The sequence below is a fragment of the Ahaetulla prasina genome, chromosome 2, assembly GCF_028640845.1.
Source record: "Ahaetulla prasina isolate Xishuangbanna chromosome 2, ASM2864084v1, whole genome shotgun sequence".
Classification (NCBI taxonomy): domain Eukaryota; kingdom Metazoa; phylum Chordata; class Lepidosauria; order Squamata; family Colubridae; genus Ahaetulla; species Ahaetulla prasina.
Window position 1 is genome coordinate 94727841 of NC_080540.1, and position 25986 is coordinate 94753826.

A 25986-nucleotide genomic window follows, 5' to 3' on the forward strand; every position below is an offset into this window, starting at 1 on the left:
TTCTCTGGTTAGGGTTAGAGTTACTTCTCAATTAGAATAAAATCATTAAGCAATAATTAAGCAATAAGGTGGTGCTGAGAGTTAGTGGGGCTAACTCTTGAAGTGCACCCGGAGGCTGCAGCTAGTCCAGAATGCAGCTGCGCGAGTAGTAACGGGAGCCACTCGTTGCTCCCACGTAACACCACTGCTACGCAGTCTGCACTGGCTTCCTGTGGTCTTTCGGGTGCGCTTTAAGATTTTGGTTACCACCTTTAAAGCGCTCCATGGCTTAGGACCCGGGTACTTACGGGACCGCCTGCTGTTACCTCATGCCTCCCACCGACCCATACGCTCACACAGAAAGGGTCTTCTCAGGGTGCCGTCCGCCAAACAATGTCAGCTGGCGGCCCCCAGGGGCAGGGCCTTCTCTGTTGGAGCTCCTACGCTCTGGAACGAACTTCCCCCTGGCCTACGCCAAGTGCCCGACCTTCGGACCTTTCGCCGTGAGCTGAAAACACACTTATTTATTCAAGCGGGACTGGCCTAACAGTTTTATTAAATTTTAATTGGGGTTTTATTATTTTAGGGTTTTAAATTTTAAATTTTTAATGTCGGCCACTTTTGTAATATGCTCTGTTTTAAATTTTTTGTTTTAATTGTATATATATTGGGTTTTTTATATTTTGGCTGTACACCGCCCTGAGTCCTTCGGGAGAAGGGCGGTATAAAAATCTAATAAAATAAATAGTGAGGCCAATTGAAATCAATGAATTAGATGAGACAAAATTATTTAAATCCTGTTCTTAGTTCTTGAAAAATAAGTAAGTCTAAATCCAACCCACTGAATCGACACAATTTTTTCACGTATTACTGTTCTTAGCACAGACCTAGAATTAGCTTGATTGGTATTTTAAATCTGAAGAAGACAGAAAAGAGAAACAAAAGTGGCAAATGGTATTTTGCATGGACATGGGTATAATTGCATAGACATACCATATCTGCTGTGCAGAAATCCAGATAGCCATTAAGAGGATAATAGAGAAATCTCTCTTCTTCTATCTAGTGGTTATCTGGATTTTTGTGGACTAGATATTAAGTTAAAAATATTACTTTGTGGGTGGAGAAGCAGCAAGGAGAATGAGATTTCACTGTTTCTCATTCCATCATTTTTCTACAATTTATTGCTCTTTAAGAATCCATTTGCAATTACAGATACATCCGAAATTCTACAGAGAACAAAACATGGGGTGGGAGGTGGGGAAGAGTAATTTATAGAATGCAATTTGCAGGTTTCATTTTTTGACTCCAGGCTGCTCTTCTATCCCATCAATGCAGAACTGATGTTAAGAAACAATATTAGATAGATAGATGATAGATAGATAGATAGATAGATAGATAGATAGATAGATAGATAGATAGATAGATAGATAAGATAGAGATAGAGATAGATATCAGATATATATTATACACTAAAAAATATGTAGGTTTCACCTAACACAATATATATGCCTTGTGTGTGTGTGTTTGTTGTACAGAACCCATGAATGTGATGGTGCTGCTTAGGCAGGTTAAGGAGATAAGGTGAAATGAGACTGGTTTATGAACATTTTGCTAGGGAAGGGAAGGGAAGGGAAGGGGGTTTGAAAAGTTTAAGGAAAACAAGCAGAAAGAAAGTAAATCTGCTCTACTTATAGGAGAAAGCAACAAAATGGAAACTCAAGAAAGAGGTAACTGAAGAAGATAAGCTTTGGTAGCATTGCGGCATCAGACAAAAAGTGTTTTGTTCAGTCTTCTGTTTCTACAAAATGGCTGCTAAGTACTTCTTTGTCATATTTCCTAAGGAAGCTTACTTCTCCTTACATTCTACCACCACCCCAGACACATTACTCTTGAAACAAGTTTCCTTTAACCATCATAATTAATAGCCATTGACAGACAAAAATAGCACGGTTTATGGAAATGCTGAGGAAAGAAAATTCACTATAATCTCCCATTTGCCTGTGTAACAAAAGCCAAAATATGTGGCAGAAAATAGGGATAAAATAAAATTAGGACTGAAAAGGTTTTGCGCCAGATGAGAACTTGCTTGCTTTGTATATGTGTTAACTAATTAAATCCCGTACATAGGCAATACTGTACTTGTCTTGCTAGCTATTTAATATTGTTTATATTTTGAAAACAGAAAGCATAATGACTGGTTTTAAACGTTAAAAAGAAGCCTCCACTTTTTATATCACTCTGTTTAGAACAGATACTAGAACAATTCTTCTTATTATAATTTGCTTTTTTACTTATTGATTTATTGCTCATTGGTCAAATCAAGAGATATGCATCAATACATTGATCACTACAAATTTACATGGTTCAAACTGGGGAACCTGTAAGTGCCACTTAATAATCTTATTTACCAGCTGGGCAGCCTTTTTCTCCAGGAACTTCTTCATATCCAGGACAACATTCATAAGCAACCACTCTGTAGTGAGAAATATACACAGCATATAAGATAAATCAATCAAAATGTCAGTTACTATCTGGCATAATTGGTACAGTGAAAGTTGACTGAAATTAAGTCTAGTTAAATCGGTCTGTATTGACCTATCATTCTATAATTTGAGACCATCAACCTTCCTGAATGGTCATATAGAACAGGGGTCACCAACTTTTCGGACCTCAGGGACCACTAAATTCATAATTTTAAATCCCGAGGACCACTAATATAAATTTTTTAAAAAGATAAACAGTATTGAGTGCAATATAAAAAATGCAAATATTTTTTCTGCGGACCACCAAAATTTTCTCGCAGGCCACTGGTTGGTGACCACTGATATAGAACAACTGGAAAGATGACTGGCAAGTTGAGAAATATCCCCATGGTGAAGCTAATTGAAAAATTATAGACTACTCAGGGGAGGCATTCTAACGATGAACTGGAAAATCAACGTGTTTCACTATAAAAAGGAGTGGCAGAACCAGGGGGTGGAGTCAAAAGAGGAATCAGCCTAGAGCTGTGATGGCAAACCTATGCCACACATACCGGAAGTGGCACACAGAGCCATCTTTCCAAGCACATGAGCCATTGTCCGTTGCTTTTCCAGGTTCCGATGTGCTGGGCAGCAGGTCTTCACATGCACGGGAGTGCCAGAAACTGGAAGCACAGCCACTCAGTGCGCATGTGCGCTCCGGACAGGATTGAGTTCTACTTACCTTTACTACCGGTCACAACAGAAGTACACATGCGCATGCGCAATTCACTAAATATGACATCAGATGGGCAGAGCCTCCCGCCGCTTTTACTACTGGTTCTCAAGAACCGGACAAAACCAGCAACAACCCACTACTGGCTCCAGAAAGATGATCTTCTGGTTTCCAGCATGTGCATGCATACCGGCCAGCTGGTCTTCACGGGAGCAGGCATGCCAGAAACCGGAAGATCAGGTGGTCAGCATATGCACACCAGACGGCTGCTCTTCTGGTTTCCGGTATGCACACATGTACTACACACGCACTCTCACGTTTCGGCACTCGGTGCCGAAAAGGTTCACCAACACTGGCTTAGAATCTGTATGTAGCCACAAATGGACTAAGTTCAACCTCTCTTGAATTTCATTTACCCTTATCTAATGCCAAGATAGTGCTAACCATTAATGAGTAGTTTTCTGTGCATAGGGATGATTAGCAATAAATCAGTTTAAATGGAGCTTCATGTGTAGTCCTGATCTTTTGTGCCTGACATTCACTTACCGTATTGGGGAACAAGATCTACTTTAGCAAAATGTGCATAAAATATATGCATTGAAGCCAATATCATATGTTGTTTTCTAACTGTTAAACATATATCCATTCTCTGCATCTTTCTAAAGCTTAAAAAGTTTTAATTCATTTATGTATATCAGGGTGATCAACTGTAATCCACATTAAAAGTAATGAAGTGAATTTTTTTAGCAGATTAAGCTACTTTGGTATCTGCTGGGCTCCTACATTGTATTTAATCACTGTTTGGATGATATCCATAATTCCATTATGTTTATTATCTTAACAAGCTATCCAATGTTTTCTCTCATCAAGCCCCAATACTAGAATAATACTTCTCTCCTTGGGAGATAATTTTTGCTTTCTTTGACCAGCCTACTTGACTAGGAATTGATTTAAGTATTTTTTTCATTCTCTTGTACCAATTTATATGAACGCATGGCTATCCCAACTGTATTATGAGCAATCAGGTAAATAAATCAACTAATGAATGTACCTCTGTGTTGTAAATAAACAGCCAGGCCAATTAGTTATGTTCTAAGGTTTGATTTTTAAAAAATTGATCAGTGATCAAATTAATGAGTTGCCTTTGACATATTTAACAGCTGCTGGTGAATTGTCTTTTCTCTACCTTCTAGCAGAAGACAATATATAAAAATAAAAGTCAGCATTTTTTTAAAAAAAAAACTCCTCCATTTTATTATTGTTTTTAAACAACAAAATAAAAGCTATGCTTTCCTTTTTCACAAGGAAAAAAAGCTTCATCTTTCCCCAATATTAGTTAACTTCTAAATCTGCAACTTTTAGAAAAGCAGACGATGTAATCTCAGTGTTAAAACTGCAAAGAGAATAATGTATTGCCTGTGGATTTAACCTATAGAATTGACTCAGAAGCAAGTAAGCTATGTTTGATTAAAATGTTATGAAATATATAGGAATGTATCTGTATATGAAATAGGGGAGAGTCATTGGATGGCAGCAAGTTAAAACTATTTGACGTATTATGTTGATCTTTAGCGTGTTACAGGATGAAACAAATTCTTTAAAATGATTAAATTTTAAACTGTGCAACAAAAACAAATACATTTATAGAAACAGGTTCTGTTCTGCAATTTCCAAGAAAAGTTACCTAGGAAAATCCTGACTCATTGTCTAGACTTTATATATATATTCCATATGGGAAATGTTTTACTTAAAATAATTTGCTTTCTTTTATGCTTGGAGCTCTCAACACCCCACTGGTACACTAACTCACACTAACTTTTTCTTTAGTACAGATATACACATTTATATGCACAATTTGGCAACCAAATAAACTCACCCTTAATAGTCTAGACAGATTTTTAGTTCAAACCAGAATTAAACACAAAAAAAATGATTAATGGAGAATTCAGCCACAGTTCAGCATCAAGAATTCCCAAGATAGAATGTTGTTTCTCAAAGGCTTATTTATAGAGAAATGGGTGTTAATGAGCTGCTACTAACTGGCCAGAAACCTAATGTATACAAACTTAGAAGGGCAGTCTGAACTCTTCAGTAGAAGTGTTTGCTTGATTTGGTAGATCAACTGCAAATTAACGAGCACAGAGCCTAGCCCTAAGGGAATAAATTACTAAAAAGAAATTGCTTGTCTTTAAATTGATGTCAGCAGGGTTTCGCATATTATGGAGAAATAAATCTGAGGCAAATATACACAAAATAGACAGTTGTAGCTCAACATTATTATTCTATACCATCTTTATGAGTCACTACTTAGCCTAGGTAAATACCTCTCTCACTGAAAAGCAGACGCAGTAGAAAGGAAAATGTTGACTTTGAAGAGCCTCATATATGTGGAACAGCATTTAAAGTGTAGCAGACTTACTTATGACATCTAAGTACTACCACTGCTTGAACCATTGAACTAGTTATATCACTGGCTGGATGAATAGTAACCAGAAGCCATTCCCAAGATTTGCTTCTCAAAGTGGTATTATCTAGTGGTTAATATTTTTATTAAGTTTGTTTCCTCTGAAATAAAAAACATGTCCTTTTCAACAGTAAGAACTGTCAATGAGGGGGCTGTAAAACACTTATATAAGTCTAAATAATATTGCTATTATTGTTCAGGTGCAGAATAAGCAGCCTGCAAAAATTAAGACACTGCCCATCTCTATGCTAAACTGCAATTAAAAACTAAGAAGTCTTTTGGATTCCTGGTTCTAGTTATGTTACACAGAAATAAAAGAGGAATTTTTATGGGCTAAATTCTTAGCTTAGGTTCTATGGTAAGTCCCTCATGTCAAATCAAAACTGAGTTTCACATACTTTGTTCCTGAAGAAGGAACTGAAGAAGGATGTGATGGTACACATACTACATATTTGGGTCAGAATCAACTGGCTTCCTGCTCCATTTTCCTGTTTGGTTTTTCTGTTGGAATGGTACGTGGGAATGACCTTGAGGGAAGAGAGGAAGTGATGCGTCTGAGGGAACAATCAAACAAGAGAGGGAGGCGCCCACAGTTGCTTAATGGTCAGAGAAAAAAACCTAGGAAGGACCCACCCTAATTGATCAGACTAATAAGAGACAGCAGGAAATCTGTAGTTTCAGACTTGCAAGATTTCCTACATTCTGTTCATGTAGTCTTACAATAAAATAAAGTTAGCTTAACTGATCATGTTTCCTTTCCAGTTTACTTTGGAGGGTTTATACCTGCTTTCTTTCTCAGTTTGTAACTAAGCAATTATGTTCTGAATTCTGATTCTCCTGGCTTCCAATGTCCTATGTGCCTTAGTAATATAACTCAGATTCAAGAGTGGTCTATGATTATCCTTATTAATGCTTTAATTATTGACCAGTCCTCCCTTACCAAACACAAAAACAAGAAATGTATGAAATTGAATGAAATAGAATACAGATAGTCATGGAAGTATGGAATATTGTGTCCAGCAATTGTTTTAGACTTCAAGCCCATAATCTCTTGCTAATGGGCATGCTGGCTGAAGCTGACACAATTTAACATTCAAAACCTCTAGAAGTTTCTTAATTGCTTACCTGTTACTTTAGTCCCCCAAATCATTACCTTTTAAAGTCTCTTTTATAGTGACCTAGTAGTAAAGGTATTCTTGTTCGCATTCATATGGGATAGAATTCTTACAGATTTATGTCATTCCTGGCAAACTAAACCATTCTGTTACAGCCAAGAGTAAAATCTAAAAGAATGTAAGGATGCTATCAGGGAAAATAATTCCTTCTTTGCTTCAATATCTAGCTTTGAAAAACAACCCAATTAACTAAACAGAGTTCTTCTTTTACTGTGGTGTTAATAAAATATTGAGATATCACTTTAGTTGCCATTGCTCTTAAACCAACATCTTATCCAAACATATACTGACAGTTATACAAACCTACTTCTCCACGCACTCTAATTCCAAATAAAATATACATTCTAAAACTGGGAATATCCCAGGAATCCCCTGTTCTTTATGAAAGTAGCAGGGCTATGCTAATCTTCACTTTTTATGTATATTTTCACATCAGATTCTGATGTTGTCCTGCTCCACACACACACACACACTCCATAGGCCTTGGAAGCTGGTTTTTAAAATAATAAACAACCAAAAACAGCCCGTGAGTACAAACAGTTGCTATGTCCTCCACCCCCACCCCATATCAGTCTAGTCCACTGAATTCATAAAACTCAAGGATTCCTTTTCAGTCTGATTTAGCATAACTCTTCAGGCATAATAACAACCAGTGCAAGGAAAGAGTTGTTCAGGCAAGAAAGAAGGAATGTGGAACAAAGGAAGGCTCAATTATTTTCCATTATTGATGGCATTTATATGAGCACAAGAGTACAGCAACTAATAGACCTTTATCAGAGAAAGACAAATGATGGCTAAGCATCAAAGAACTCTGAGAAAGCCTTCGAATAGCAAAAGGATTGCTCACCTTACAAAATCAAAACACACCAGAGATAACACTGAACTGTCAAGTGAACCAGAGGACACATAGGTTTGTGGGAAGCTTTATAATCAGACAGTAACATGGCATTTACCCCTCAGATTTCCTCAGGTCTATGGGCTAAAGAGAGAGCACAACATCTGGTGACAGAAGGGAGAAATGCAATGACATTATCCTCCAGCAACTCAGAGGTTTGGAAGAAGAACAAAATCAGCTCATCTTCCTTTGATGTTATGAACAAACATTATAGTTCTATCTTTGCCTTGGGAACACAACATTTTGGGAAATGACCTAAAAGCATTCGGTATTAAAGAATTGTACATTTAGCTTCCTTTTCTATCATAGTCCAAGAACATGTTGTAAATAATATCCCTTATTTATTTTATTATTGTGGCAGTTCTTCAAGATAGTTTAACTATATTTCAGAAACAAGGATTACAATGTTTAGGTAAAAACAAATACATTGCCTACCAAATAATTAATTATATTCTAATGTTTGGGATAAGGTTTCTTCCTTTTTGTTTTGAAGAATTAGTTCGCTAAAAACAAAGCAAACAAGCAGCATTAACTGGAGCCTAATTTTTAAATCCAAAGTGCTCTACTTTTTTCAAAGAGTGACCTTGGATTTTCAATCCTTCCTGAGGGATCCATACATGATTTTTGACTTTTCAAGAACCAAGTGAGTTAAATTCTATTTGAATCAAGCTAAGAGAATTCAGTCACTAGAAATACAGCAAGGAAGTGGAATTTAGTAGGGATTTAGATATCAATAAATCAAATGTCAGAAGCTTTGAAATTTCTAGAAACCTGATGCCAGAAGCTTGATAGGGCAGGTGTAGGATTAAAAATATCTCTTCATCTAACACCCTAAAGACACTAAGAAGAAAATCAGAACAATTCTAACAGCATAATATTCACATCTTCTCCCATTAAGTCCCTTGGTACACTTTTGCTATCGGCAATTCCTATTAATAATTATTAATATAATACTTTACTTATTTATAACGTCGTGTTCCATTGTAGCTGAAAAAGTCATAGAGATGGAACAAATTATCTCTGTAAAATTCAGGAAGAGAGGAATCAATCTAATATTTTGAGACTGGAAATCCACAAACAGATTTTTTTTTAACAATCAGGAAAGGATCTTTTTTTGGGAAATAGTAGGTTCAAATGATAAGAAATAATTGGCATACTTTTAAAGGGAGGAGAGTCAGTTCATTGTAATGGTTAAGGCATTGGCTAGAAATCCCAGAAGACAGTGAGTTCTAGCCTTGCCTTTGGCACAAAGCCAGCTAGGTGATCTTGGGCCAGTCATTCTCCCTCAGCCCCAGGAAAGAGGCAATGGCTAGCCACTTTCAAAAAGCCTTCCTAAATTTGCAACCAATTTTAAAAAGGAATTATAGTAACTATTGTTATAATAGTCTGAAAAATAGTTTATGGCATAATATAGGAATGAGTTAGAAAAGCTTCCTTTGCTTTTTCTATTTATTTCTACCTGTTCCTTCCAGATGGTGAGTTATATCTCCTTTTTGGGAGATATCAAGACCCTTCAGAGACTTTCATACAATGTCTTTTTGTTGTTGAAATCAGAGAGTGGTTTCTACTCCTCACGCAAATGTGGTTTTCTAGTAAAGATGAGCACAAGGAAGTAAGAAAAACCTACATCCATGCTTAAAATAGAATAACCATCCAATCCCTTCTATATATTGTTTACATGTCTTATCATGTATGTATTCTTTTCAACATACATATTTTAATTATAGATATCATGAATGTAAAATATGAATATCTATCTTGAAAAACTTCCTTTAATCTGAGTCTGCTAGCCTGTTACAAGTGTCATAAGCTAGTCATGTTTGGACTTGCTTTAGATAGGATTGAAAGCTGTGGATCTTACAAGTATTTTGTCTTTTTATAACTTGGCATGAGTATTTTTACCAATTTCTCAGGACTTTATTTATTGTACATTGTCCATGAACGTTGAAAGATTTATTTGATCTTGATACAGTAGTACATACATAGGACAGAAAGACCTTAGGATAGGAGTAATTGCACGTAGAATTATTGCTTCTATGGAAGGAGCTGTTTCAGCCAACAACATGGAAGACTACAAAATAAAGCATCCCTAATAGATGATAGTCCATTTCCATCTTAAAATAACAGATGAACCCATCATTCTTCTGAATAATTGGTTCCATTTAAGTATCTCCCATTTCAGTGCCTAAAGCTTTTAGCTGTCTGTCATCTCTGTCTGTATGTCCAAACTTAGTATATTGCTACCACTGAAGTCTCCCAATGGTTTACGGCAGTGTTTTTCAATCTTCACAGTTTGAAGATGGGTGGATTTCAGTTCCCAGGATTCCTCAACCAGCATGCTGGCTGGGGAATTCTGGGACTTGAAGTCCACACATCTTCAGGCTGCCAAGGTTGAGAAACACTGGTTTACAGTCATCTTCATCTTCAGTTAAAAAGTTTTTACCATTCATAAACCATAAATAATGAGTCATGGTGGCACAATGGTTAGAATGCAGTGTTGCAGGCTAGTTCAGTCCTGGCTGGCTCAAGGTTGACTCAGCCTTCCATCCTTCTGAGGTCGGTAAAATGAGGACCCAGATTGCTGGGGGCAATATGCTCACTCTGTAAACTATTTAGAGAGGGCTGTAAAACACTGTATATTCTGTAAGTCTAAGTGCTATTGCTATAGCTATATATCACTCATGTACCAATTCTTAATACTTAACTAAAACACATAACTAGTTATTTTTTTAAAAAAAATCCTCAGATTTTTGTTCTGTAAGAGAAAGATTTCTTGTCTAAGGGATCAGTATATATAAGTGGAAACTTAAAATCTATTAGAGGGTAGAATTTTGATTAACAACTCCTTAAAATTGGTGCTGGAACAAAAAATAAGTGGTCCAGAAATGTTTTTAATATATTGGTGATTAAGTGCTTTGATAAATGTACTGTTATTATTAACTGTTATGGCTCAAGTAAGGATTTTCCAGATATATAGATTTTTTAATATCTTTTTACATTGGCTGTGGATCATGTTGAATTGGTTCATAATTGGAAAAGAGATGCTGCTGCTGAATTTGGTCATGTTCCAGTAACATTATCAATTACAAGAGTTATTCTACTCCATTTTTTCAAGGTGGTATTTAAATACAGCATTCCTGAACATCTATAATATAAATGAATATGGGGATTTTGAATCTGTAGACAGGAAATGGACTGGAAAACGTAAGGGGGAAGCATACAAAGTACAAGAACTCCTAATTATTACCAGAGATTAAGTGCAGAGATTCATTACATTCCATGATGGGACTAGAATGTAGAGGTTAGCCATCAGCAGTCTCAACCATAGTGCCAGCATTTATATTCCTGAAGAACGCGTCATAGCTCAAAGTCAACATATTTTCAGGCCACACAGGAATTTCATCTGGACAATATAAGGTCTCTGATTTGAAAGCTTCCCAATCGAACTAACTATCTTAAACTTCTTAATGTCTATGGAGATTCTCAGTCATCCAGGTCATGATTGTCCCAAAGGTGCTTTTTCAAGAGGCAACTGGGCTTTCTTTGTTTTTACTTGAAGATATTTTTCTTCTCATCCAAGAAGCTTCTTCAGTTCCAGGAAAGCTTCTTGGATGAGAAGCAAAACACCTTCAAAGAAAAACAAAGAAAGTCCAGTTGCCTCTTGAAAAAGTACCTTTGAGTTAAACTTCTTGAGTTTATCCGCAATAATAGATACCTTTTGACCGGCCACATGCAAGCTTTGGGGTGAGGCTCAAAAAGAAGGAATGGTAATGAATTGAGACCTTATCTGGTCAGAGCAACTGCTTCTGAAGTGACAAGGTTTTACTGCCTGTGTTTTAAGCAGGGCTAAAGAGACAAGCTAGGGCTCCTGCTGGGTCACATCCTCTCTCTCTAGACTTGTCTCATTATTATGGGCAGAGATATATTAGACCTGCTCTTTGCTATTGAAGATTTTGTTATATGATCTGAATAGCAGGAGTATTAACATCACCTTGCAGGAGTATTATCATCACCTTGTTACCATATTCATATCATTTGCTAGTTGAATTGACAACATCTATGACCTATGCAGTGTTGGACCTGTTTGAATGGTGCAATTTGAATTGTGGATCTGTAGGGCACTTCTCCAACCATCTGTTGGGCAAATCTGCTGAGGGCCTGGTTCACTGCTGACAGTGGTAACTTGGGCCATCGATAAAAATAATCCATGAGTGCACTCTTTGACTAATCCCAATTAGCTTCTTGGTTAACTTGGGCCTCTAGGAGATCATCTAGCTGGAAAATTCTGGTAGTTGAAGTCTATGCATCTTATGGTCAAGGTGGTATTTAAATACAGCATTCCTGAACATCTACGTTTTATAAAACAGATGTAACAAAAAAGTCTTTTTTTCTTAGAATAAAACATTCTGTGAATGTCTCAGTTGTTTGGGATGTCTTTTAAATAAAACATATATATTTACATATACATATACACATACACATACACACACACACACACATATATATATATACACACATACATTCACATACATACATACATACATATGGTCATGTCATTGCTGGTGTTTCATAGGGAAAAAAGCTCATCAAATCATGAAGCAAGAAAATGGAAGGGGGGGATAAGGTATGAATGCAAAGAGATTGACACTAGAGTTACATAAATCTCTGCCATCCAGAGCAACAAATTCCATCTTTTGCATAAAACACAAGCCACCCCTTATTAATATTTTCTTCAGGCCAAAAATACCCAGGTTCCTTCAGTCACTCCTTACAGCAACTTCCCTGGTCATTTGCCAATTTTTCATTGTACTTTTTCAAATGTAACACCTATGATCAGTTAAATACTCAAGGTAAGTTTTGACAATGTAACATAAAAGCTGAGAATCTACTTCTCATGATCTCACCAGTCTTACTCTGTTCCTATAGTCTATTATTGCATTTGCTTTTTTTTTTTCCATGCTGGCTCACATTCAAGCTACAACAAGGCACTCAAATCCTTTTCACATATACTTTTGCCAAGTTTGCTCTCACCCATCCCACCTGCTTTTTATCCTTTTGTTGCTGAATGTTGGACTTAAAATTTATTTCTGTTGGATTTCATCTTGTTAGTTTAGACCTGTCAAGATCATTTGAATTTTGATTATGTATTCCCTAGTATTGACAACCCTTGCCAACTTTCTGTCAGCTACCAATTTGATAAGCCAACCACCCCTCTTGCTTTCAAATTCTGTGCTCAAATAATGGGAAGGCAGGACTTAAGTCCATGGGACATGTTTTCAAAATCTCCTTGCAGGTTGGCACAAAGCCATAAATAAGCACCTGTGGGGTCATTGTTTAATCAATTACGATCCACCCAACAACAGTCCTTTCCAAGCTACATCTGGAAATTTTGTCAAGCCTCACTTTACATTTTTGGCAAACCATTTCTGAGTGGCAGTCTCACCACGAAGACCAGACCATGGCTAGGAAGGCTAAGACTACTTTTATTGAGAGTAGCTATAATAACAGAATCTGGCAAATCTGATTGTGCTTCTACCTCCTCCTCATCTAATACCCATATGAATTAGGGAGATGTCTATCTGAGACATTTCTGTGTACTTTCTGCTTGTTTTGAATTCAGGTTTTTCTCCCTTGTTTCTTTGGTAATGGATCTTATCTATCTATTATACATTAAGATTATGTCCCTTACTGTCTACACTGAACATTGGAAATCATAAGACTGTCATTTTTTTTTAACATTCTTTGATAGGGTAGATTCCCAATCAACCTCCTCTTATAGCTCTTCTGATCTAGAAAAAGAAAAAAAAATAGGAATAGGGTCGCTATTTCTTTCCAAAGAAAAGTACTATATTTGGGGATTAAAAACCTCCATAATGCCATAGTGCTGAGGCTTCATTATAAAAGTCCATCTCAAATGCAATAGGGCATAATCAAAAGCTTCAGACCTTCCAGAGTTGTCAATATAGTCTATACAACTCTCCATACACTGCCAGCAGCAACCTGTAAGCGTTCATATGATTAATAGAGATTATTAAATCAGTGCAGAATTGGTATCACTAAACTGGACTTTATCAAACTGCAATTAATACATACATATATATACATATATATGTATATGTCTTTGGTTATTCGGGTTTTCTCCCGCGTAAAATTGGAAGTGTCTTGGCGACATTTCGACGAAGTCTCATTCGTCATCTTCAGGCTTCAGCTTCGTGCTTCTGGGAGCAATTGCTCCCAGAAGCACGAAGCTGAAGCCTGAAGATGACGAATGAGACTTCGTCGAAACGTCACCAAGACACTTCCAATTTTATGCGGGAGAAAACCTGAATAACCAAAGACCTACGTACAAACACCCACAAAAACCTCAGAAAACATATATATATATATATAGGTCTTTGGTTGTTCGGGTCCCACCGCTTTGCCAGCCCTACTAACTTGCAACCATTGGTGTAAAAACACGTATATGCTTTTGCTTTAAGACACCGGTTCCCTTAAGACATATTTTCCCTTTTCTAACTTCTGTTGATTTCATCTTAACGTGGAAACGTATTTATCATCACAGATGATCAACCTATAAATTACTCAGGCCAAGTTAGCTCTCTGGATCTTTCACGATACTTATATTTATCTCATCCCTCAAATTCCAAATTTATCTGACCTTGGGGAGGATACACCTTTCTCAGAAGACTGGAAGACTTTAGCAGAAGACTGGCAGTCAGCCAGCCTGTATAAATTCCTAACTGAGTGCAGATTGCTTCTTCCTTCCAAGAGTATGCATCAAGGCCATTTTTTTCCCCAGGAAGCTTTAGACTATACTTGTTGGATTTGCCAGGGCAGACCTCAGATTGATTTGCAGATATCCCTCATGGGGCTGAAGAAGTTGGGAAGAAAATCTTACTTCATTATTCATTTGCATGCCTGTTGAGCACAAAAAGAAAAACTTTTTCTTAAACCTTACTTACGTTGATTTTCCACATATTTTCTTCTGGTACCACAGTTTGCAACTTGGCAAGTACTTCTTGTTGGTTCCAATGAGTTTCAGCACAGCACATACATTGGGGCTACAAATCAAAAGAGAAATATTATTTTGCATTTCTCCATTCACGGCTTGGCATTCAAACATGTCTTGAGAATACATCAGAAATAAACACGGCAAAGATTAAGAAATGTATTTATTGTTGTCATTGTTGAACTTCCAGGAGGTAGAATATAAAAGAACTATTGAAAACTCAACCGGGACTTGACATTAAAGCAAGATCAGGGCTTGTCTTCCTCTGAATTAATAATTTTAAAAATATCTTTTCCCCTCCGACAATCATAACAATAATTTTAAATGCTTAAGTTAGAACAGTATATTTTCTATTTTATTTATTATTTATTTATTAATCGTATTTATATACCGCCCTATCTCCCGAAGGACTCAGGGCGGTTCACAGGCATTTAAAAACATATAAATATAAATACAGAATAAAAACAATTAAGAAACTTATTTGAAAGCCCGTTAATTAAAATATACAAATAAAACCCAATTAAAACCCATGAATTTAAAACCTAGCTCAGTCCTGCACAATTAAATAAATATGTTTTAAGCCCGCGGCGGAAGGTCCGAAGGTCCGGAAGCTGGCGGAGTCCGGGGAAGTTCGTTCCAAAGGGTGGGAGCCCCACAGAGAAGGCCCTTGCCCTGGGCGCCGCCAGACGACATTGCCTTGCTGACGGCACCCTGAGGAGACCCTCTCTGTGAGAGCGCACGGTCGGTGAGAGGTATTCGGTAGCAGTAGGCGGTCCCGTAAGTAACCCGCCCAATGCCATGGAGCGCTTTAAAGGTGGTCACCAAGACCTTGAAGCGCACCCGGAAAGCCACAGGTAGCCAGTGCAGTCTGCGCAGGATGGGTGTTATACGGGAGCCACGAGGGGCTCCATCTATCACCCGCGCAGCCGCGTTCTGGACTAACTGCAGCCTCCGGATGCCCTTCAAGGGGAGCCCCATGTAGAGAGCATTGCAGTAATCCAGGCGAGACGTCACGAGTGCGTGAGTGACCGTGCATAGGGCATCTCGGTCCAGAAAGGGGCGCAACTGGCGTACCAGGCGAACCTGGTAGAACGCTCTCCTGGAGACGGCCGTCAAATGGTCTTCTAGAGACAGCCGTTCATCCAGGAGGACGCCTAAGTTGCGGACCCTTTCCATCGGGGCCAATGACTCGCCACCGATGGTCAGCCGCGGATTAAGCTGACTGTACCGGGATGCCGGCATCCACAACCACTCTGTCTTGGCGGGATTGAGCTTGAGCCTGTTTCTCCCCATCCAGACCCGTACGGCCTCCATCTATCCATCTATCAAGGCAGTTAGCTAGTGTATCACCAAATATCATTGGTTTTACTTCCTGAACATTCTTACAACCATGATTCAAGATGTCTCATGTGTGCATGGTTGGGAAAGCTATTTCCAGTCCTGTCTTGATGATAAGGCTTCATGATTTGATGATAAGGCTGGTTGTTTGATTTAAGGAATATAGCCTCTTATCTCAAATTCATGACTCTGGACAAGTTACAGCAGTTAAAAACAATGTAAATAAATAAAACCATGTAACAAATTGTATAATGTAATCTGCATGCAAGGTATTTAAAACTATCAATATTCCACACAACTACTATGCAGACTTTATTACACATCTGGTCCCCAATTCTGGGTGGCAATGTCATGTCTCTAAAGCCTTGCAAAAGGTTTTAGGTTTGGAGCCAATCTGATCTTTAGGAGAATGTCACAATAGATGTCACAATAGAAAATGCTTTCTTCTTTGATTCTACCAGTTGACATTTCTTAACAGACATGATTCTCCTGTCAGACCTAATACAATGTCAGAGTCTTCACCCATACTTTTGCACACATCATGCTGTAACAGCACAATGCATACTGATAAGCTACTCTGCCAATATTCCTTGAAATGTTTTGTGTATAAATATAAATATAAAAGTATATAAAGCTGAATTCATAGTTAGCTCCCATTGTGGTAGCACCAAGGGAAAACAATATATTAAGTAGTATAGAAGGAGGAGGAGGAGGAGGAGAGAAGGAGAAGGAGAAGAAGAAAAGGAAATGTTGAGACGGTAATGAGTTGTCACCAACTACCTCTACTTTTAAAAGAAAAGCAATAATATATTTCTCACAGTCTGTTTCAGCTTAAACATAATAATAGGACAGGTAGACATGGAGAGAACTATAGAAAAGAATAGAATAGGACTAGGAATCTATCGATTATTTTCCAGCTCCAACATTATCATTTTATCGAGTTCTACCATTAAACAGCGAAAATGAACTCATGGGAAACTCAAGTAAATCAATATTTAATAATAAGAATAAGTAAATCACAAAATATAAAGATCTGCAAAAAGAAGCAGAATGATTCTGGCAAAAGAAAGCAAAAATATTATCAATATTAATAAGTGCCTTGAACACTATCCGAACACTATCTGAACACTATCTGGACCCAGATTGTTGGGGGGGCAATAAGTTGACTTTGTAAATATACAAATAGAATGAGACTATTGCCTTATACACTGTAAGCCGCCCTGAGTCTTCGGAGAAGGGCGGGATATAAATGTAAATAAATTTAAAAAAAACTATCGGCATTGACAAAATCAGCATCAGTCAATTGCAAAAGGCAGCTTTACTTGGAACAGCTTACAGTCTGAGATGTTTAAACAACAATATCTGCCTATCCTAGGTCCTTGGGAAGCACTTGATAGGGGAATAAAAATATCGATTCCAGTCTAAAAAACTGGTTGACTGTGAAACGGGAATGTAAATCAAATGCTGCTGGAAATGTACAGTATTTTATGTGATCTCCCAATGAAGATCAAATGATGGTATGGATACTCCTTAGAATTGGACTTGGATGTGGGAGTCCCCAATTAAATAATCACTTAGTAGCCAAGCTCTTTCATTAGCCTTGGGCAATCGTTTTTCCCAAGATGCCTTCCATCGAAAGGTATGATTGAGGAAAGATAACAGGCTACCCTCAACTTTTTAAAAAAATTCAAGAAATTAGCAATACCCAGAAACAAACCCATGAACTAGTCTGTGCAACTAATGTTCCAGTTACTAATACTGTCATTATACTAATTTTGCTTTTAAAAAAATACTAGCAGACATTCCACATCTTGTACCAGTCAATCTAGGTTAGCTAAACAGCACAGGAATTGGCATATTCCTTTCTTATTAATCTGATCCTATATTTAACTGGAAATGCTACAGAGATTGACGCGAGCCATCATTGGGTTAGAATGGTTTTTATAAGCTAAATAAGAGGGGACGGCGGACTTAGTTTCCATTTGCAAGGAGATAATATCACAACAGTAGACCAATAAAATTGTTGGGCAGCCTTCCACAATCTAATACACTCTGGGAGGTTGGAGTATAACTCACATCATCTCAACACTTCCATTGTTTGGAAGAGTGGGAATTATGATGCAGCAACTCTGTCTACAGTTCACTAGATAAAAATCTCAATGCAATTCTTAGATAAACAGGCCATTGAAAGGATTAATATAATTTGCTTGAATTACATTCAAAGCCTTCTAAAAGCCTTTTATCTTTGGCATATATCAACTTGATTTGTTTCATCTTTTGAGTTCAACATGCATCTTGAACTTTAATGCTATCTGTTCCATTTGATTCACAAGAACACACACTTGGGGGGGGGGTGAAACCAGAGATTTTTTCCTATGTAGGGTAGGCCAGCTGATAAAATTAGACAGAATGGCTGCTTCAAACAGCTGGTTCTGGGTGGCAAGGAAGAGAAACCTAGAATTATTGTGGTTGTGGTGTATATTGTTACACTTATTGCTTATTTGTACCCTATGACTATCATTAAGTGTTGTACCTTAGAATTGTTGCTAAACATATCTTTTATGTACACTGAGAGCATATGCACCAAGACAAATTCCTTGTGTGTCTAATCACACTTGGCCAATAAAAACTTATATTCTGTTCTGTTCTATTCTGTGATGGGTAACCAGTTGCCCTGAGACTTTGTCCCTTAGACGCCAAAATAATTTAATTGACTAAGAGATCTGGATTTCACTTACTGCTTTGACACAGGAAACAAACATATCTTGTGTCAGGCCTGATTACAAGCCAAGTAACACAAATACACATATATAGATTGATGGCATCTGCACCTTTGGTTTGTTTGATTTCATTTTCTCTCTGACATCAAATAAAAGCTTTATACCTTTGACTTTAATGTATAAAATCAATAAACTCCAAGTCTTCAAGCTCTGTCTCAGAATAGCACCTCTCAGCAATGAGCAGAAACTCACATAATTTGGGCAGATGATACAAGCCTATAAACGGGCAAATAGTCACTATGATTATCAAAGTTAAGAGGAATAGAAGGGAAAGACAAATCAAGAAGGTGGATGAATTAAAAAAGATCTCTGAATTATTTTTGGAAGAGCCATGAGCTTTTCGAAAGGCCGGTCAAAACTGTTGATATAAGTACCCGAAGACAAACTCAATTGGATGGTATATTCCTGACTAGTAAGTTCTACTTTCCAACTATATGCTATATCTTGAGTGACTGAGAATAATTTAATACCATGTGGCCAATTATTCAGAGACAGGAAGCAATTCATCCTAAAATAGGAAACTTGGCAAAAATTAATGATAAAGATGACAGTGAGGATTATGTGTACACATACAAATGTATACGTACATGATGTTTGCGTTAAATATCTGGGTTTGACAAGCAAGTGCCTGTTTAAGTTGAAGAAATGTTACTGAGCTTCGAAATCCCACTGAAAGGGAACACCCTTCTGGGAAAGCCAAGTCAGTGGTTTGGCCAGACTTGCAAATTTGGATAATAATAATTGGGGGAAAAAACAAGAAATGCTATACAATTCTGATAGTGTAGAAATATACAACTGACAAAATGGATTAGCTGGATCCATCTGACTTCCTAGAAAGAAAATATAGTAGCCCAAATAGTTGAACACTGGCAGGTTAAAGAACACATTCTCTAGTTTAACCTAGAGTAGGGGTCTCCAACCTTGGCAACTTTAATACCTATGGACTTCAACTCCCAGAGTTCCTCAGCCAGCAAAGCTAGCTGAGGAACTCTGGGAGTTGAATTCCACAAGTCTTAAAGTTGCCAAGGTTGGAGACCCCTGACCTAGAGGCTACTATGACATAGACACTGAAGTTCTGCTCTGATTTTTATTATTATACAGACAGACTCCTTGGAGTAAATCTGGAAATATTTGTGACAATGGTCCACCTTAGCAAATACTTTTTGTCTCTGCAATGTTCTAAGAGTCTAGAAATGAAGGAATTAGGGTAGTGATGCCTAATGATTAGGAAGCCATTAAAGCCATCCTTCTTGGGGGGGAAATGGTAGTTGATGCTGGCAAGGGAGGAAGATAGGCAGAGAAACCTGTATATAATGAATTTCTTTAGCCATAATCCAAATACCTGGAAAGTAAAGCAAGAGTGTTTACTCCTGATGAAATGCTAACTGATGTCTTGCAGACTTTGATTTTTCTATTTTAAGATATTTTCCATCTCATGGATTCAAAGGTGATTATCATCATAATATAAATGAATATGGGGATTTTGAATCTGTAGACAGGAAATGGACTGGAAAACGTAAGGGGGAAGCATACAAAGTACAAGAACTCCTAATTATTACCAGAGATTAAGTGCAGAGATTCATTACATTCCATGATGGGACTAGAATGTAGAGGTTAGCCATCAGCAGTCTCAACCATAGTGCCAGCATTTATATTCCTGAAGAACGCGTCATAGCTCAAAGTCAACATATTTTCAGGCCACACAGGAATTTCATCTGGACAATATAAGGTCTCTGATTTGAAAGCTTCCCAATCGAACTAACTATCTTAAACTTCTTAATGTCTATGGAGATTCTCAGTCATCCAGGTCATGATTGTCCCAAAGGTGCTTTTTCAAGAGGCAACTGGGCTTTCTTTGTTTTTACTTGAAGATATTTTTCTTCTCATCCAAGAAGCTTCTTCAGTTCCAGGAAAGCTTCTTGGATGAGAAGCAAAACACCTTCAAAGAAAAACAAAGAAAGTCCAGTTGCCTCTTGAAAAAGTACCTTTGAGTTAAACTTCTTGAGTTTATCCGCAATAATAGATACCTTTTGACCGGCCACATGCAAGCTTTGGGGTGAGGCTCAAAAAGAAGGAATGGTAATGAATTGAGACCTTATCTGGTCAGAGCAACTGCTTCTGAAGTGACAAGGTTTTACTGCCTGTGTTTTAAGCAGGGCTAAAGAGACAAGCTAGGGCTCCTGCTGGGTCACATCCTCTCTCTCTAGACTTGTCTCATTATTATGGGCAGAGATATATTAGACCTGCTCTTTGCTATTGAAGATTTTGTTATATGATCTGAATAGCAGGAGTATTAACATCACCTTGCAGGAGTATTATCATCACCTTGTTACCATATTCATATCATTTGCTAGTTGAATTGACAACATCTATGACCTATGCAGTGTTGGACCTGTTTGAATGGTGCAATTTGAATTGTGGATCTGTAGGGCACTTCTCCAACCATCTGTTGGGCAAATCTGCTGAGGGCCTGGTTCACTGCTGACAGTGGTAACTTGGGCCATTGATAAAAATAATCCATGAGTGCACTCTTTGACTAATCCCAATTAGCTTCTTGGTTAACTTGGGCCTCTAGGAGATCATCTAGCTGGAAAATTCTGGTAGTTGAAGTCTATGCATCTTATGGTCGTCAAGATTGGAAAACCCTAGAGCAGGGGTGTCAAATTCATGGCCCGCGGCCCGGATGCATCATGCACTGGCCACTCCCACTCCCATTTTAGCGAAGAGGGGGGATGTGATACATCACGTGACGTGTCATCGCAAGTTTGACACCCCTGCCCTAGCGCATTGATAATAGAAGACAGAAAGCGAATAGGCCCGAGCATGGACAAGTGCCTACATTTGGACCTAATCCATGGCAATAAGAGAGGCAAGATTCTTTAACTTCTTTCTTATTGTTTCATCAGTTTGTGCCTAATTGCTGTGTTTAGGTTGTTTAACTTCCCATTAAGGAAGAACCAGCATCAAGAGTCCTGCGTGAATGCTTGATTGGTGAGTTTCACATTTTGCTACTAAAATGTGAGTCTCCAAGCACCAAGAGAGGTGAGGGGGTTCAAAGTCCTTCGAATATCTCCCCCCCCCCAGTGGAAATCATATTATTATCTCAATTTAACTACCTTCTAAAATAGATTAAAATGGAGCTCTTCTGAAAGGAATTTGGTTTGTAATCTCATCTTGGTTGAAGTGCCTAGGTTGCTGCTTGTTGAAGTGTTCATGTTTTACATGTACACACATTATGCTTTAAAATCTGACCATAATCATTTAATCTGACCATGCCTAGTTTAATTGTATTGTATATCTGTGAATCATGAAGAGGTCTTTGGCATCGTGGCAGGATATATATATACACACACACACATACACATGCTATGCATGCCTGCATGCCTGTAGGGCAAGAGCAGTATTGGGTAAAGGAAAGAGTTACCGTATTTTTCGGTATAAGATGCACCTTCCCCCCCAAAAAAGGGGGTGAAAATTTAGGTGCGTCTTATACACCAAATGTAGTGCCATCCACCCACTGGCCCCCATCCTTTGGCCTCTGCCTCCCAGCAATTTACCTCCTTGAAGCAAACAGCCCATTTTAGCTTCAGCACAGCCTAATTAGCACAAGTTGATTGTCCCTGACTCTCAGCTGTTTCAGGCTGCAAGGATTGCAATTGCCTATTGCTGCTGGGCCTCTGCTGCTTGCTGCAAGGAGGTAAATTGCTGGGAGCAGATTTTTTTTTCTTGTGCTAATCCAGCTATGCTGAAAACAAAAATGAAAGTAAAGCAGGATGTTTGCTGATTGCTGCAATGAGGCAAAATTGCTGGGAGGCAAAGACAGAGGCAGATTTCTGTTTCTTGTTTTCCTCACCAAAAAAAGTAGGTGCATCTTATAGTCAGGAGCCAAACATTTGTCTTATAAGGCAGCACTATGGAAATCACTGTCACCTTATCTCCAATGTTTTCCCATTGCTCAAAGAAAGGTAAGGGAGGCAATCAAGCACATTTGAACCACAAAAATGTTTGGCTGCTCCTTCTTGTTTCTGCCTTTTAAAACAGACAAGTTACTTTAAAAGGAAGAAGAGGGGAGGAAAACCTGATTTCTTTTTATTATGGGGCAAAAGACACCTTCTATTGAACAAGGAATACAGCAATACAGATTCTCTTAAAGCTTTCTCAAGGCTTTGTTTTAAACATTAACCCTCTCACAGGACTTGTGGAATTGAAAAAGAGTCAGTTATTAATATACTCTGTGGATAATGGAAAAACATTGAGTCAAGTCACCTCTGAAATTGGCATTAAATTCGGTAATCCATCGGGAAAGTATAAACAAAGACTTTCCATCCTATAGTGTTGGAAGATGAGCTCCAACCACAGAATGCTTCTATCCAGCCATGAGTCACCTCCAGGAAATCCTTTCACACCTTTGTGCAGATGTCCTAACATTTTGTGCCGCTCTCCATTCTCCTCCTCCTATTCGCTGCACTAGTGCTTCCTACGGCTAGTCAATGGGAGGGCACAAACATTGATAGCCAGTTAGAAAACTGTGCCTTTATCCAATTTTTTTTCCCAGTGTGTGATTTTTACAATGATAAATAAAATGGGAAGGAACCCCAACTGGGGACTGGGAGAGTGGGAGGAGAGAGATATTGTCAAAGCACAGCAAAGCAAAGTACACCATTAGTCTGACTGGGGAGGAAAGAACAATGGTGGTAGAGTATTCGAGGAAGAAGGGGGAAAAAAGAAATTGTAGCATTTGGGAAGAAGTGGCAAGTGTGTTAGTGTAACACCAATAGGAAATACCCATCTCTCAGTTCCCGAAGCTACGCTACAAATATTGGCAGCCTTGTCTCTGGAGCAGAAGCCAAGATAGTAGTTATTTGGCTCCATTTCCCAACATCTGTCCATGTCCTATGGCATCATTGAACACGGAAGGAACATACCAGTAATTCTCCTTTTGGGTCTTCCAGATAGGAGCTCTGCAGGCATGATGGATTTACAGTTACCAGCACCTGCTGTCAAAGGCATCCAGGTTATATGAATTGCAATCAAATAGTTCTCAAGGAGATCAGGCAGTTCTCTATTTATGGTAGAGAGATGAGAGCTTCCTAAAGCAAGTTAGCAATTGGAAAACAGACTGCAAATGCACAGGTGTTACACAAACCCCATCACTGTTCTTAGTGGGATCAGTTAGATCCCACTGTTCTTAGAGGGTTGCATGAAATTATAGCAGAAAGACTTAAATGAATAGAAGTGCTTTCCATTACTGCAAATGAATAATCAGGATGTTGCCATCCTGCAACCATTTTTTTCTGGCAGGATACTCGATCTGTTAGGCAAGTTCAGTTGGTGAATCTTTTCTCGTCCCTACACCTATTATTGAACCATGCAACAAAAAGAAACAAAATGTTGAAATTCAAGCTCATTTTGATACTAGAACATAACCCCGGGGGATCTATGTTAGGGATCTGGCAGTGATTTTTTCTTACTAACATCTTGAATCTTTGCATTGGGAAGAAAAGGAAAAGGAACGTAGAAGACATCATCTTTATTCTTACTTATCCACGTGCATTTGCATTAGGAGATGAGTGAAGAGATCCTTTCGTCAGGACCAAACCATTTGGCATATTTTACATGAAGAACTGCGTTTTCACATAAATCAAAGACAGACGTCCTTCTACACTTCTTTGAATTGCAACTTTCATGAGCCTTTGCCGCTAACCCACAGTCTTCAAAAAATATTTGAAGGACTGCAAGCTGATCAGGATGCCTGTCCCTGAGATAGGCTTTTGTGATTCACAGTGCATAGATTTGAACAAAGATCCATTCATTACATCTAGGGAAAACAAAACCAGTGCTGTATTCTGAGAAAAGTTTTAAAAAGTGACAGGAATAGGAAAAGCCCTGGAATCATTGTGCTATAAGCAACCTTTGGTGCAAGACAAATCTTACTTCCAAGTCTGACTGGTTATGTGACTTAGAACACAAGAATTAAAAAAAGATCACAGGCTCAGACAGTGACAGGTCCATAGGGCAGCATTTACTTTCCTACTGTTAAAGCACTATGTCCCCAAATCAGCAAACTTTCAAAGCCACACTGGACTTTCATTCTGGGCAGGATCAGCTCTTTGACTCGAATTTCCCCCCTCCCTTTTCTATCCATGTTACCAGTTGGTTCAATAAAGAATATCATCATTTGAGTGATTTTTGGGCATGTCTGTTGGGGAGGGACAGTATTTGACAGAGAAAAAAAATATTTGTTTCCTCTGTGACCTTTGACTTCTCCAAACAATCAAGCCCTATCGATCCATTTGCTAGCTTTTTCCTCGTTGGGTGGTGGTGGTGGTGTGTGGAGACAGTGGGGGGAGAGGTCGACCATTTTTGAACTCCTGAAGGATTTGGCTGCTTGAACTGAAGGAACCAGGCGATCCGGGGCTGCCCGGTTCCCCAAAAACCTCCCTCTTTCCTCTAGGAAACCAATGGCAACTAAAGCTAGGAAAACACTCTGTCTTTCTCTCGCTCGCTCGCTCCCACAGAAACGCACTCCGGCTTGCGAGCACCCCGTCAGTCCCATCCATTCCAAGAAAGCCACCCCTTTCCAAGCCCACGTCCACCCCCCAAGGAAAGCAAGAGGCATGAGTTGGACTGAATGGCTCGCCCCACGGCCAGAGCGCTCCCGGTCCCTTCGCTGCCTCCCTACACGGTAGCCTTACCCTTGATGCCTGCCCCGGATTCGGCTGTGCTGCAAGATCTGTTGGTAAGGAGCTCGGCTGGCCGCCCAGGCATTGGTGAGCCACAGAGACAGCGCCAAGGAGAAAAGCAGCCCGGTGCGCATCGCGAAGGAGTCCCGAAGCTGAGAGAGAGAGAAAGAGAGAGAGAGAGAGATCGGCGACTGGACTCGAGAGTCCCAGGAGAGCAACGAGGCAGCGCTGGACGGGGAAACAGCAGGCTCTAAGAAAGGAAAGAGCCGCCGTTAAATAAGAGCGTGAGCTAGGAGGCTGGACTGGCGAGGTGGGTGGGTGGGGGGCAGAGACAGGCCCTATTTGGGCGGCACGGGGCTGGACGGGGCGCGGCTGACTTCCCGACCCAACTGAGGAACCTTGCCCGCGAGGCAAAGTTAAGGAATGGAGAGGGAGACGGAGAAAGCAGGACTTGCGCCTTCACCTGAA

General features: G+C 38.8%; 1 protein-coding gene across 1 annotated transcript in view; it reads right to left on the reverse strand.

The window, feature by feature from the left end:
• TGFBI (transforming growth factor beta induced) overlaps positions 1 to 25785 on the reverse strand; it is a 51677-nt gene extending 25892 nt beyond the window's left edge. The window contains exons 1-3 of the mRNA XM_058167104.1: positions 25531 to 25785; positions 14671 to 14769; positions 2388 to 2452 (exon numbers count right to left, since the gene is read on the reverse strand). Coding sequence (XP_058023087.1) covers positions 2388 to 2452; positions 14671 to 14769; positions 25531 to 25652 — 286 coding nt within the window. The 5' untranslated portion in view covers positions 25653 to 25785. The remainder of the gene's footprint in view (positions 1 to 2387; positions 2453 to 14670; positions 14770 to 25530) is intronic.
• Positions 25786 to 25986: the final 201 nt, after the last annotated feature.